This window comes from Solea solea, chromosome 21 (assembly GCF_958295425.1).
Source record: "Solea solea chromosome 21, fSolSol10.1, whole genome shotgun sequence".
Lineage (NCBI taxonomy): Eukaryota > Metazoa > Chordata > Actinopteri > Pleuronectiformes > Soleidae > Solea > Solea solea.
The window spans coordinates 376846-389725 of NC_081154.1; the positions used below are offsets into that span (position 1 = coordinate 376846).

Here is a 12880-nt window from a genome sequence, read left to right on the forward strand (position 1 = left end):
ATGGTCATACTTTAGTATGTTGTCCAAAATTTGACACAAAGTTATAGTCCAATTTGTCAAAAAAGTTAAAAATGACAGTAAACAGATTTATTTTGTTTTAATCAGACTAAGTTGAGTGTTGAGTAAATATTATTTTTTAATATTTTTATTCTTATCAAAGCTTTGTTTTTGACCAGTATGTAACAGTGGTAGTGTTGGGCTTCAAAGCAACACAACACCGTCATTTTTGTTTGTTGAAGACACAACACAAAGAAATCCCAACCAAGAGTTTGTGTTTTAAATAAATTTATATATAAAAAAAAAAGCATTTACCCACTGAAGCAGAACAAACACCGATCACTTAATTTTCCTCACGTAACATAGAATACAATCTGAAAAAACAACAAAAAAAAACAAGCAAAGAGAGACTTCAACACAAAATATAACAAAACAACCAATGACGACGGGAGGGAAAATACTGAGGAGCCAAAGTAAAAAATGAAATACAGAAAAATAAAACAAAAAAATTAAAACTAAAGAGGGTTAAGTGCAGCACTGGTCAGAATCATAAAGCGTAGATTCAGTCAAAATTTTCTTCAGTTCCATAACTCGGTTAAATCTGCTCACGTACATTTGTCTCTAGATCCATAACATGCAAGTTCATGGTCAAAATACGCAGAACGGGAATAATATACGTCGTTTCATCTCGTAGGATATTTGTAAAACGTGAAAAAAATAATCTGTAGATGTACGGCAATCAAAGAAATCTTTTTTCCTGTCGCGTGAGTGAGCAGAAACGAAAAAACTTTAAAAAACTAAATAAAAATAAAAATCGAAACGTCCACTCCATAGATAGTGTTTTTGAGACTACATTCATTTCACGTAAAAAAAAAAATCCCGAAAAATATTGTGTTTTTTTTTTAAATGTTCTTAAAGAGCCCACGTATAGATTTTTCATTTTCTTCGTTAATTATTATCTTAATTATTACTAGAGAGAGTATCTGTGGTTTTTGGGGGGAGGAGGGGGAAAAAAAAACACTCACAGATACACACGTGTACGACAGAATACTGCATAATCTACTCACGACTCAAGGTTAGGTAGGTCGACACGGAGGCTAGCTGCCGAAGACGGAATGTCCACGCGAACATACACAAACACACACACACACACACACACACACACACACTTCCCTTTAATGTGGAGAAAAAAAACAAAAAAACAAACATACGCAGCCGATGATTTCTTCGCTCGTCTGTGATGCTACCAGAGTTCGGCTCCTTTTTTGTCTTTGGGGGCGGAGTTACAGTCCTCTTTTTTTCATCTTTTAAAAAAGGATAGTTCAGGTTTTTTTTTTTTTTTGTATAAGATATTAGCCGCTTGTGTGTAACGCTGTGTTCACGCCAAACGCGATTTGTCACGATGATAGCGCCAGCCGCACATCGCAGAGAAGCCGTCGTTCTGTGGTGGTTTCACAACACCACGCAGGGCCGGACACAACGTTGGCGAGCTCCTGAATTTAGCGGCTCTGTACGGTGTTGTGTTGCAAAAACTGCACAAGACGACGGCCTCTTCTCTGCAGACGTTTGCACGAGAGACTCAGTGTTGTACCACCACGCCATGTCGCATCCGGTGTGAACACAGCATAACGTAACATTACACGCATGTTGGTTGAAGTTGTGCTGCCACGTTTCCACAGTAGCTCGAATAGACAAACAGGATCTCACTTAATTCTTACGCACTGAGCTTTAACAGGAAGCTCACAAAATAAAACCTACGATCACATAAGAATGTATTTTCCCGGCTTTATCTCGTCATTACACACCTTTTTTTTTCGACTATTAAAGCACTCACTCTCCCTGCACCAAAGCCCATAGAGGAAATCAGCGATTTTAACATCACAGCACACAGGAGTTGTCGATCCACTGCCGCCTCCGTCTGTACGTTCAAAAGTCTTATTTTGTTTCTCAGGATTTGAAATAATTCATTTGGATTTACTTACACAAAGTGACCACACGAGGCAGCAGTAGACCAGCAGCTGCTGTGTCCTTGTGAGCTTAAATCACTGATTTTCTCTATGGGATTTGGTGTGGATTTACAAATGTCAGTTTCACGTTGGGAAAAAAAGTGAGATAAAAGCAGGGAGCATTGTTCTGAGATATCATAGGTGAGCCTTTTATGTGTGTGGCTAAAGTCAGAGTTAGCAGCGTGTTAGTACCTCATCCAACAACACCAACCAGATAAAACCTGAACGATCCCTTTAAACCAGGCGTCGTCCTCACGGGCGTCTGCGTCACAAACGTCTTCACAGTCTTCGCTTCCATTTTTCAGTTTGGTCTAGTCTTTGCACCGTGTTTCGTGGAGGAGGAGGAGGAGGAGGAGGAAGAGTGGGATTGTGTGTGTGTGTATAAGGGGGCGGGGTTATGCACATTCTGCAGACTCGTTTCCGTCTTTTGTTTTTTTTGGCACCTTGAAGTAGAAGAGTGTGTGTGTGTGTGTGTGTGTGTGTGAGAGAGTGTGGAAGGTGTGAGGCTCGATACGTACAGGAGAGCTGAGGTCAGTGCACGCAGATCACACCTGTTCACTGACCCCTCCCTCTCCGGCTCTGTCCGTGGTGCCGTTGTTGTTGTTGTTGTTGTTGTTGTTGTTGTTGTTGTTGTTGTTGTTGTTGTTGACGACGACGACGACAGCACCGCTCTCCTCCACCGCCCCCGGTTTCGCTCTCTTTGATCCGGGCTGGTCTTGCAGTTCTCCGTTCTGCCTCTTGGTGGGGAGGGAGGCGGAGGCTGAGGCGTGAGTCGCCAGGAGGTGAAGAGGGTTCGCGATGGCTGGAAGGAAGGGGGCGGGGTTTAATAAATATCACAAGCCATCGAAACAATGTGTTTTCAGCTTTATCTCAGCATCTTACAGCCTCTGTCACCAGGAAATGGAGGTTTCTAAACTTCTCACCCTCTTGCACCAAAGTCCATTCAGAAAATCAGCACTTTAAGCTCATGGAGACACAGGAGCTGCTGGTCTGCTGCTGCCCCGTGTGGTGAGTTTGTGTCACTGCGGTTATATTGAGCAATGAATTTCAAATGGCAAAGTCTTGAAAATAAGAACATCTGAACTCAGTGATGGACAGCTGCTGTGTGCTGGGACGTTAAAGGGTGTAGATTTGACACATTAAGTGGCTGAAACCTTTTCTTTCCTGTGTCTGCTCTGAGAGCGAGCTTCTGGGACCCACAGGGGGCGCTCTCAGTGTGTGTGTTACCTGTGTTAGCAGCAGTAGTGATGGGGACCAGGTGCTTCCCGTTTTGTGTGATGGCCTTGATCGGGAGCTGGTGCTGACCGAGCGGCGCCTGTTGCAGGATGGTCACCGTCGTCAGCGGCGCCGCCTGAGAGCTCTGGATGATACGACTGACTCCGCCTATAGACGTGGCTGTGATGGACGGCACCGCCTTCACTGCTCGAGGAGAGAAACTCGGATCAAACGCGGGAAAAAGTCACAAAAACAAAACGACGACGGCGTGAATCCACTTCCTCACCTTTGATCTCTTTGTGCTCTGAGCCGCCGTTCTCCTGAGGTTTTTGGCTCACAGCAGGCTGTGTGGCGACGGTCGCCATGGCGACCGTTGGGATCTGGTGGACGACGTGCACCGTCTGCATGACGGGGGCGGGGCTACCCGCCGTCGTCACGATGGCCGGCGTCGCCACGGTGTAGGTCACAGGCTTCATGGTCGTCTGAGGCATCTGCCGCTGCACGGCGATCAGTACCGGCTGGTTGTTGAGCGGGGAGCCTATCAGAAGGCGGGGCAGGAGGCGGAGTCAAGGTCATTCAGTGATGTGAAAAAACTAACACGGGGACAGAAAAACAAATGAGAGCGCGGTGTTTGTACCGGGGGAGCTCTGAGCGAAGCGCGCCTCCTGGATGACGGCGAGTTTGGGCTGGACTGTGGCGGTCTGCACGGGGGCCGGGGGAGGGGTCGGCTCTGGATCCATGTGGACCGGGGAGCCCTCTCTGGACAGGCTGTCTGGAGTCTGGACCCCGCTGGAGTGAGCGGACAGCGCCCCCGTGTGGTTAGGAGAGGCAGGAGCGCTCCTGAGGGAGAAAATATAAAAAAAAGGAAGTGGTGAAAAACAACCGAAAACAAGTCAAACTGAAACTGTGTCTGATGTGGAGAGACTGTGATTAATACAGGTGTGAAGGGCTGAATAATTAATAAACTGCAACAGCTGCAAATAAATTATTCTATTCTTCATTTAAAACTGTAAAAAAATTGTGTCAGAAATGGTCAAAAATACGGTACGGTCAGAAATGTGATGGTAAAGAGACAGAAATGTTGTTGGAAATGTCACAGTAACATTATCATGCACTAAATAAAAATTATGAATATGTGAATATGGAACTGACCCTTGACCTCTATCAAATAATATTTCACAACAATGAGATATTTTCCCAAAAATGTCTTCTGCCCAAGTCCAAACATCCCAGTCCTTCACAAATCATGAACGCAGAGCATGAAAGTTCAAAATCTTATTTCATGTTACAGTGATGCAGCCGTTCACTGAGAACTCGATCCAGGACTTCAGGTAAAAACTGAAGAGAGCCGACGCGTGCTTACCTGGAGGACAGAGTTCCCACAGGTGTCCTGAAACAAGGCACGCCCCTGGGCCGGCGCTTCCTGAAGGCCTGTTCTATCAGCTTGCCCTCGGAGGACGGGTCGATCCTCCAGAAGGAGCCTTTCCCCGGCTCCTCCTGAGAGCGGGCCACTTTGATGAAGTACCGGTTCAGGGACAGGTTGTGACGGATCGAGTTCTACGACAGCGGAAAATACAATACAACAAATAAATAGTTTTTTTTTTTACAAACTAGCAACTGAGATACATTAAGATCCAGAAGAGCTTTACCTCCTTATGTATGTATGTATGTATGTATGTACATACAGTGGATATAAAAAGTCTACACACCCCTGTTCAAATGCCAGGTTTTCGTGATGTTTAACGTGACCTGTGACCTATAACCTGTACAACGCAATTGAAAAACTAACAGTACCGTCCGTCCAAAATTGACAAAAGGACGATAAGAAAACTAGTCAGGGAGCTGCCAAGAGGCCGACGGCAACACTGAAGGAGCTGCAGGAATTTCTGTCAAGTACTGGCTGTGTAGTACATGTGACAACAATCTCCCGTCTTCTTCATATGTCTGGGCTATGGGGTAGGATGGCCAGACGGAAGCCTTATCTTACAAAGAAAAACATCCAAGCTCGGCTTAATTTTGCAAAAAGACATCTGAAATGGGGAAATGTGTTATGGTCTGATGAGACCAAGGCTGAACTTTCTGGACATAATTCCATAAAGTGTATTTGGTGCAAGAACAACTCTGCTCATCACCATAAGAACACCATACCTACAGTGAAGCATGGTGGTGGCAGCATCATGCTTTAGGGGTGTTTTTCTTCCGCTGGAACTGGGGCCTTAGTCAGGATGGAGGGAATTATCAGTGTCAGTGTTGGCCTTCTGTTAGAAAGCTGAAGATGAAGAGGAAGAGGAACTTCGTCTTTCAGCACGACAATGACCCAAAGCACAAATCAAAATCAACTAAAGAATGGCTTCACCGGAATAAGATTGAGTCTTTGGAATGGTCCAGCCAGAGTCCAGACCTGAATCCCATCCAACATCTGTGGGGTGATCTGAAGAGGGCTGTGCACAGGAGATGCCCTCGCCATCTGTCAGATTGGAGCAGTTTTGCAAAGAAGAGTGGGCAAATATTGCTACATCAAGATTTGCCACGCTGATAGGCTCCTGCCCAAAAAGACTGAGTGCTGTAATAAAGTATTAGTTTAAGGGTGTGCATATTTATGCAACCAGGTTATTTTAAGGTTTTTATTTTATACTTTTCCCCTTTAAAGGTTTCAGCTCGTTTTTCAATTGCATTGTACAGGTTATAGGTCACATTAAAGGTGGAAGAAGTTGTGAAATTATTTGTCTTGCTGTCATTTTTTTACATCACGAAAACCTGGCATCTGAACAGGGGTATGTAGACTTTTTATATCCACTGTATATATATATATATATATATGTATATATATATATACATATATATATACATATATATATATATATATACATATATATGTATATATATATATATACATATATATATACATATATATATATATATATATATATATACATATATATATATATATACACATATATATATATATATACATATATATAGATGGTGACATATATAAAATTGAAAAAATATAGACGTTTCCTCCTCCTTTGGCGACGACAGTAACCAGACACTGACCTGCCAGCCTTTATCAGCTGTTCTGTAGTACGGGTAGTTCTTGGTGATGTGGGTGTAAATTCCGTTCAGTGTGAGCTGTTTATCCGGGGCCATGGTGATCGCTTGGACTATTAGCTGCGCGTATGAATATGGAGGTTTGGAGTCGTCCTGCGGAAAAAAGATTACAAAACAAAAGAAATATAAAAACATGAATTAACAAAAGTTAATGTGTGTCTCTGGTTTGTTCACGGGCACACACTCACTTTTGGGCTGTCTTCACCCGACGCCTCCTTGTCGTTTTCCGACTGGGAGTTGTCTCCTATAAGGTCAGAGGTCAACGCACGACCTGTCCTGTAGCTGGAGAACCCCGCCCCTCGCGGACTTGACGGACAGGAGTTTGCTGCACTGTAAAAAATAAATTAGAGCAAGACTTGTTTGATAAACTGGTAAAACAACAGATCACAGGAAAAAGTGGCTGCAAATACTAGAGAATGGCTCAGTGGCGCCCTCAAAGGTGGAAACGGGTCAGACAAAGCTTAAAACTAAAGTTGCACCAAATTCCACGAAACTTGGTGGAAACGTGTCACAGCCCAAGACAAACAAAAAAGTCTATCAGCACCATGGCCTCAACTCAACAGGAAGCCAGCCATTTTGAATTTGGAGCCCACCTTGGCGATTTGCGCGTTTCATAAAGGAACAAACTTGTCTTGAGTAACGTTAATCATACCTACAAAAAAACAGGCCAATTTGTACTAGACGCGCCAAAGTTATCGAAAGGTTCCACAGCTTCTAAGGGGCGTGGCCATGGCAACCATTGGAAGTTTGGCGAATTTAAACCATTCACCATGGAACAGGAAGTGTCCTGTAAATTCGCCATATATTGACCAATCTGCCCAAAACTTTATACGTGAGATAAGCGACCAAACCATAACACGTCTACGCACATGAACAGGAAGTCAGCCATTTTTGAATTTAACCAGCACTTATCCATGAAACAGGAAGCGTCCTGTATCTTTGCCGTTTATCGACCAATCTGCTCGAAACTTCACACGTGAGATAAGAGACCTGACCAGAAAACATCAGCGCATGAAAACTGAGTCATAGGTCATAGCACCACCTGCTGGAGGGCCTGCACAATGCAAACCTTTCTCTCTCACCTGAGGGTGCCAGTGGGTGAAGGCAGTGGGCTCATGAGGTGGGCGATGTTGTCAGGAATGTTAATGGTCAGTGGGGAGATTTGGGGCTGGACGGGCTTGACCGGTGATTCCGGCACGTTCCTTGGCTCCTTCTTTTCACTGGACAGGGCTGTGAACGTGATCTTTATACTTGTGCTTGGGAAGCGGAAACAACACCTGAGAACCAAAGACACAAATACAGCTTAGTATCTTACGTCGTTGTGCAGTTGATTCCCTGAAAACATCGGCAAAATGAGACTGGATTATCAGCACGCTGGCAGCAAATATTTGAATTGAATTGAATATGAGGAAATGTAAAAGGTGCAATATGCCACATTCAGGTTGACTGCTTTTGTCCCATTTTCAGAAATTAGGGCAACCAATGGCCGATAATTGACATAAAGATAGGGTCTTTTGCCCATATGTTAGCCATTTTTCTTTTTTCCTCCATTTCCATAACACATTACTGTTTAATGATAACAAATAATACATTTTCTTTTAATCTGGATCAGATCTGGATGAAATTAGTCTCCTTATAGAGAGTCTGAACACACACACACACACACACACACCAAATTCTGTTTGAATACGATGAGTTTAGACAGAGATATTTTAGTTTGTTTGACAGTTTAGCCCATTATAGAAGAATGGGGTTTCTTGAAGATTTGATCGTGTTTTGTGACGTCATCAGTGGGTCGATTCTTACCAAAATTTAATGGGAACATGCTTGGATGATCGCCTACCCACCACAAGAAATGGATCCTGATCCGTTGAGATGTCGCAGAGATAAACACATGTGAACTAATTCAATGGGACTGAAACATGTTACATTTCAATTGCCACCAAAATCTGCATACACACACCACATTTGCATTCATGACAAACTTTAAAAAGAAAAAATAATTATTTCACACGTTTGCCCATTATAAGTTGGGCTGCAAAGGCATGGAAGATTCCTGGTAATTCCATGGGAATTGACTGGAATTTTTGGGGGATACTTTGAGAGTAGGGCTTTATCAATGCTTACATTTTTACATTGAACAACAAAAACATAAATGAATGTTGAGCAAAATAATCCTTACAACCTTCAATTGTAAAATTTTCATAAAAAGTTTGCCAATTTTGCAAGTTTTCGTACTTTTTTCCAACCCTAATTATAAGAGAATTTCCCTGAAAATATGATAACTTCTTAGATGACCTCATCAGTGGGTAGATTCTTACAAAAACACTAGTGGTCTAAACTACACATGTGAACTTATTTTCTGGAGTTTTACTTCAAGTTTCACTTCACAAAGAAATCTCCTCACCTCCTGGACTCATAGGTAATGTTCTGTAAATGGCAAATGGTCTGTATTTATACTTTTCTAATTTTTCTAGTTTAATATAGTTTGTCCTCCAATTTAAATCACTGTATAATTGACTACATTTATATATGTATGTATAGATATACACACACATATATATATATATATATATATATATATATGACTAAAATGAATGGGAAACACTTGGTGTTTATGACAGTGTTGGTGTCCAGATAAGCTTCCTGCCCGGCAACAGTCGGGCCAAGGTCTAAGTGAAGCCCACAGATGAGAGCTGAGATTTAGCAACACAGTTTAAAAATGGACGTCCACCATGGTCATTATGTAACAGATCATACCTATCACGTCTAATTTAATATTAAAGGGATATATGTGGAACAGCTGCTCGTGCATGAAGGCATCACCACTAATGACAGAAGTGAAGTTTTGAAGTGTAAAATGCTGACCATGGTATACATGTGGTTCATGGAGTAAACAGGGCTAACCTTAGCTGCTGATGCAATGTGAATAATTCCCTTGTATCAATTACATAACGACTATTCATCACCAGTGTGATAAGTAAATAAAAGCCGCACAGAGCACATGTGTTTTCACAGACCACCTCTTCACGTGTGTTTGTTGCACAGATGAGCGTGAAAGCCCACAATACAATAAGTCAGTCATTTTTAAACAAATCCCCCATTACAGTATGAATCATTTTTAAGTTAGTCATCAAGTTACCCGGAAATACAAACAGTAGTCACCACATATTTACACCGCTCTCAATCATAAGTGGCAACTGTCCAATTCGGCATACATCAAACACACATTCTTATTATAAACCACTCACTGTGAACATGTAAAAAGATTACTTACACGTTCTACATAAAGATCTCCACAATGAATTCTTAGGTCGACCATGACTGTTTGGTGTGTCACTGACGTGTTCTGTGTAAGCCGAATACACTGCAACACACCAAAGAGTCACATTCAGTCGTGGGTTGTGTTGAATTGTGTTTTATCTGATCTTTATCGGAGGGTTAAGAGATAAAGAAGCGAATCTGTCGATGAGATTAAGTGTAGCGTTATCGCAGCACGTCTGAGGTGCTTGGTGTTGCTTTAGTGCTCAACACGTGCAACACCGCTGCGGGCGAACAAAACAATAACACACGAAGCCGTAAATCCGCAAACGTTTGTTTAGTTTTTTCGCCCCAGTTTTACGGTTCGAAACAAACGGGTCATAAATGAGTCTTACATTCGTGGAAGCTGGAGAGGTGGAGCGCCTCTTCTCTGGAACACCCCATCAACAAACACCCCGTTTTTCCCCAGGCATCGGAGGTAGAATTCTCCGGTGCCAGTGCCGTCCTCCCCGGCGGTGAATATCTCGAGGTGCCGCCGCGAGATGAAGCTGGAGTGTCCCATGCTGACGTCCACCGAGCCCTGCGAGGAGTTCCGGCCGATGGTCACCGACCTTTTCTTCATCAGGTATTCGAATTCTCGGCCCTCTAGCCGGGCTACCGCCGACCCCGACATCCCGCTTACAACCGCCATCTTCTGCCGGAGATCTGTGTGTTTTTGTGGGAAGCGCGAACGTAAAAGCGGCTGCGGGTGTTTGCGAAGGGGGAGTGATTTTTTTTTAGTTTTTTTTTTTAGTTTTTGTGGGGGGGAAATGGGGATCAAATTTAACACCGTGGAGAATGTGGCTAGGAACGTGCCAGACCGGGGACACAGCGGCTCCTCCGACCCACCACCGCCGTGAAGCAGAGAGGAAGGCGGGGCAAAACAAGAGAAAGAGCGGCGTCGGCCAATGAGGAACGGACAAACGGGCGGAAGTGCCGTCACTGACAACCGCGCCAGCCAATAGAGAACCGGCCGGAGAAGGCAGATGTGTGTTGTTTACCAATGACAACAAACATAGAACAAAATAATAGTCCCCCTGTAGAAAATGGCGTTCGGTTGCGGCGCAGGCTGAGTGACACGCAGATGAGAGGAGAGACGGAAGAACCGGGACAGAGTTTCCTGGAGGAGGAACAGGGTGGTGTTTATTTACAACGAGTTCCTCATTTACCTCAAGATGTAAACAATCAATCAATGGAAAGCAGAGTTACACAGAACATTTAAGTAATATCACTGTAAAATGTTATTTTCTTCTTAGAAATAAAATAATCTCGCTATCGTTTAATGTTAATTATGTAATAAAATAAACTGTTAATCATTTTCAATCAATACAAAAAAATCTAGAAATTAATAAATCATCACTAAGATGAAGAAAACAACTAAATAAACAGTAATATAATGTTTAAGAGCCTTCAAATTGAGTTACAATTTTATTAAATACATGGAAAATGACGGAATATCATTATAAACACAAGTGTGGTGCAAAAGTCATAACATGAATCCAGATCCACGCTCCGTGTTTTAGGTGCAGCTGAGTGAGTTCACTGACTGCAGTTCAGCAGCAAGCCGCTGGGAGCGCTCTTCATGATAAATCACTGCTGTTCACATGCAGCAGTGAAGTCCACATTATTGATATTGATTGGCTATAATAATTTGTAATACATATAAATCTATACACATAATAAATATATGTATATATAATATATATATATATACAGCTCCACAAGAGGAAGAAAATAATAAGAAAGTCATCTCTAATATCAGGAATTTTATTATAAATGATGTCAACATATAAATATATTTCATTAACTCGTTGCTGTATTCTTCTCCTTACTATTATTAATCTTAATATTAGTAGATATCTATAGTTTTTTTATGATCAGCCCTAAACTGCAGTTAAACCTCTGTGCAGTGCTGCCATCTGCTGGTGTTTTATTAAACTGCAGCCTCATCTTAGTGTTGAAAGGTTGTTAAAAGTAATAATAAAAAAAACCTGTTTATTGAGGGTTTTTTTCTTTTTAAAGTGATCCGCAAAAGTTTAAATAATTTCCATTTACAGGACATTAACGTTTACCCTATATCCATTTTGTATGTTTTCATATTCATATTCCCCCCAAACGTGTCAACCTCTGACCCTTTTACTGCTGCAAGAAGTGATTTAACTCAGTTTGGGATCAATAAACTTGAATTTAATGTCATCTAAAAAATAATTATTGGAGCCTTAAACATATTTATTGTCATGTTGTCATGTTCACGGCTGTGACATTTGTATTTTGGCAAATAACAAAGGAAATAGTAAAAAAAACAATAAAAAAAACATTCAAAATGAAAGATATCCATGTTTAATTAAATGTGTATTTGTGAGATTTTTCCTCCGCAGTGAAACCAGACGTCACCTCATTAACTCGCTGTTAATGAACCTGTCGCACGTTCACTGGAGCAGATACTGTGGATCAATACGACCGTTAAAGGGAGGAGTTAATTTAACGTAATCCATCACCGCGGTAACCAAGTGTAGTAACTGTACTTTTACCTTTTCACTCCGATGAAGACGCATTTATTTATAAAGACTATTTGTTAGTCGAAATACCAAAGAACTAAAAGTCCTGTAATAAAAAAAAAGGAGAGAGAGTGAAATAAAAAAAAGATTTAGCTCAGGTTAATCACTGTTAGCCACTGTTAGCAACACTAGTCAATAACAACGATCTATGCGGTATTTTGCTCACACAAACATCGTAGCAACGTGTTCAACAGACGTGCACTGTAAAAAATAGCTACGTTTTGCTATGTTTCATTTGTAGTCAGAACTCAGAATTTATGAGGTGACTTGAAGCAACCTTACCATGGGATTCCAAGATGGCTGCCACTGCACGAACACTGCTACTTTTACCGTTAATTGCACTTCTGTCGTATTTTTGTTTCACATTAAAACAGCCGCAAATGTATTACTCTTGGATTTTTAACGATTGCTACGATGTTTGTGTGCGCAAAATACGGCGTAGAGCGCTGCTATCGATTTTTGTAGTGCTTTTTAAAAGTTATTTACCACGTTTTAGACCCTAAAGATTTAATATAAACTAGTCTGAATGTAGAATATTTAAATGTGTTTTTTTTTATAGTTATTTCTACTTGTGTAGCGATATTTCCTCTGAAATAGCATAACAGTGAACACCACCACTGTGTGTGTGTGTGTGTGTGTGAGTGAATTACTGACAGATCAGACAAACAACCAAACGTTGCACTGAACTTAATC

General features: G+C 41.8%; 1 protein-coding gene across 1 annotated transcript; it reads right to left on the minus strand.

Moving 5' to 3' along the window:
• Positions 1 to 268: 268 nt before the first annotated feature.
• On the minus strand, positions 269 to 10514 carry foxk2a (forkhead box K2a). The gene is made up of 9 exons (XM_058620287.1): positions 9986 to 10514; positions 7412 to 7606; positions 6518 to 6659; positions 6276 to 6422; positions 4582 to 4775; positions 3856 to 4058; positions 3505 to 3756; positions 3231 to 3422; positions 269 to 2805 (listed from the first exon to the last, which is right to left on the minus strand). Exons 1-9 carry the CDS (start codon positions 10279 to 10281, stop codon positions 2549 to 2551), a joined length of 1878 nt encoding a protein of 625 aa, XP_058476270.1. The 5' UTR covers positions 10282 to 10514; the 3' UTR covers positions 269 to 2548.
• Positions 10515 to 12880: the final 2366 nt, after the last annotated feature.

Bases quoted from the DNA above. Each gene is read 5' to 3' on its own strand.
- foxk2a (XM_058620287.1), bottom strand. From the start codon at position 10,281: ATGGCGGTTGTAAGCGGGATGTCGGGGTCGGCGGTAGCCCGGCTAGAG. The intron at 6,660-7,411 runs GTGAGAGAGAAA...TATTTTTTACAG, and splicing joins TCACCCACTGGCACCCTCAG to TGCAGCAAACTCCTGTCCGT. The intron at 2,806-3,230 runs GTAACACACACA...CCTTCCTTCCAG, and splicing joins CACTACTGCTGCTAACACAG to CCATCGCGAACCCTCTTCAC.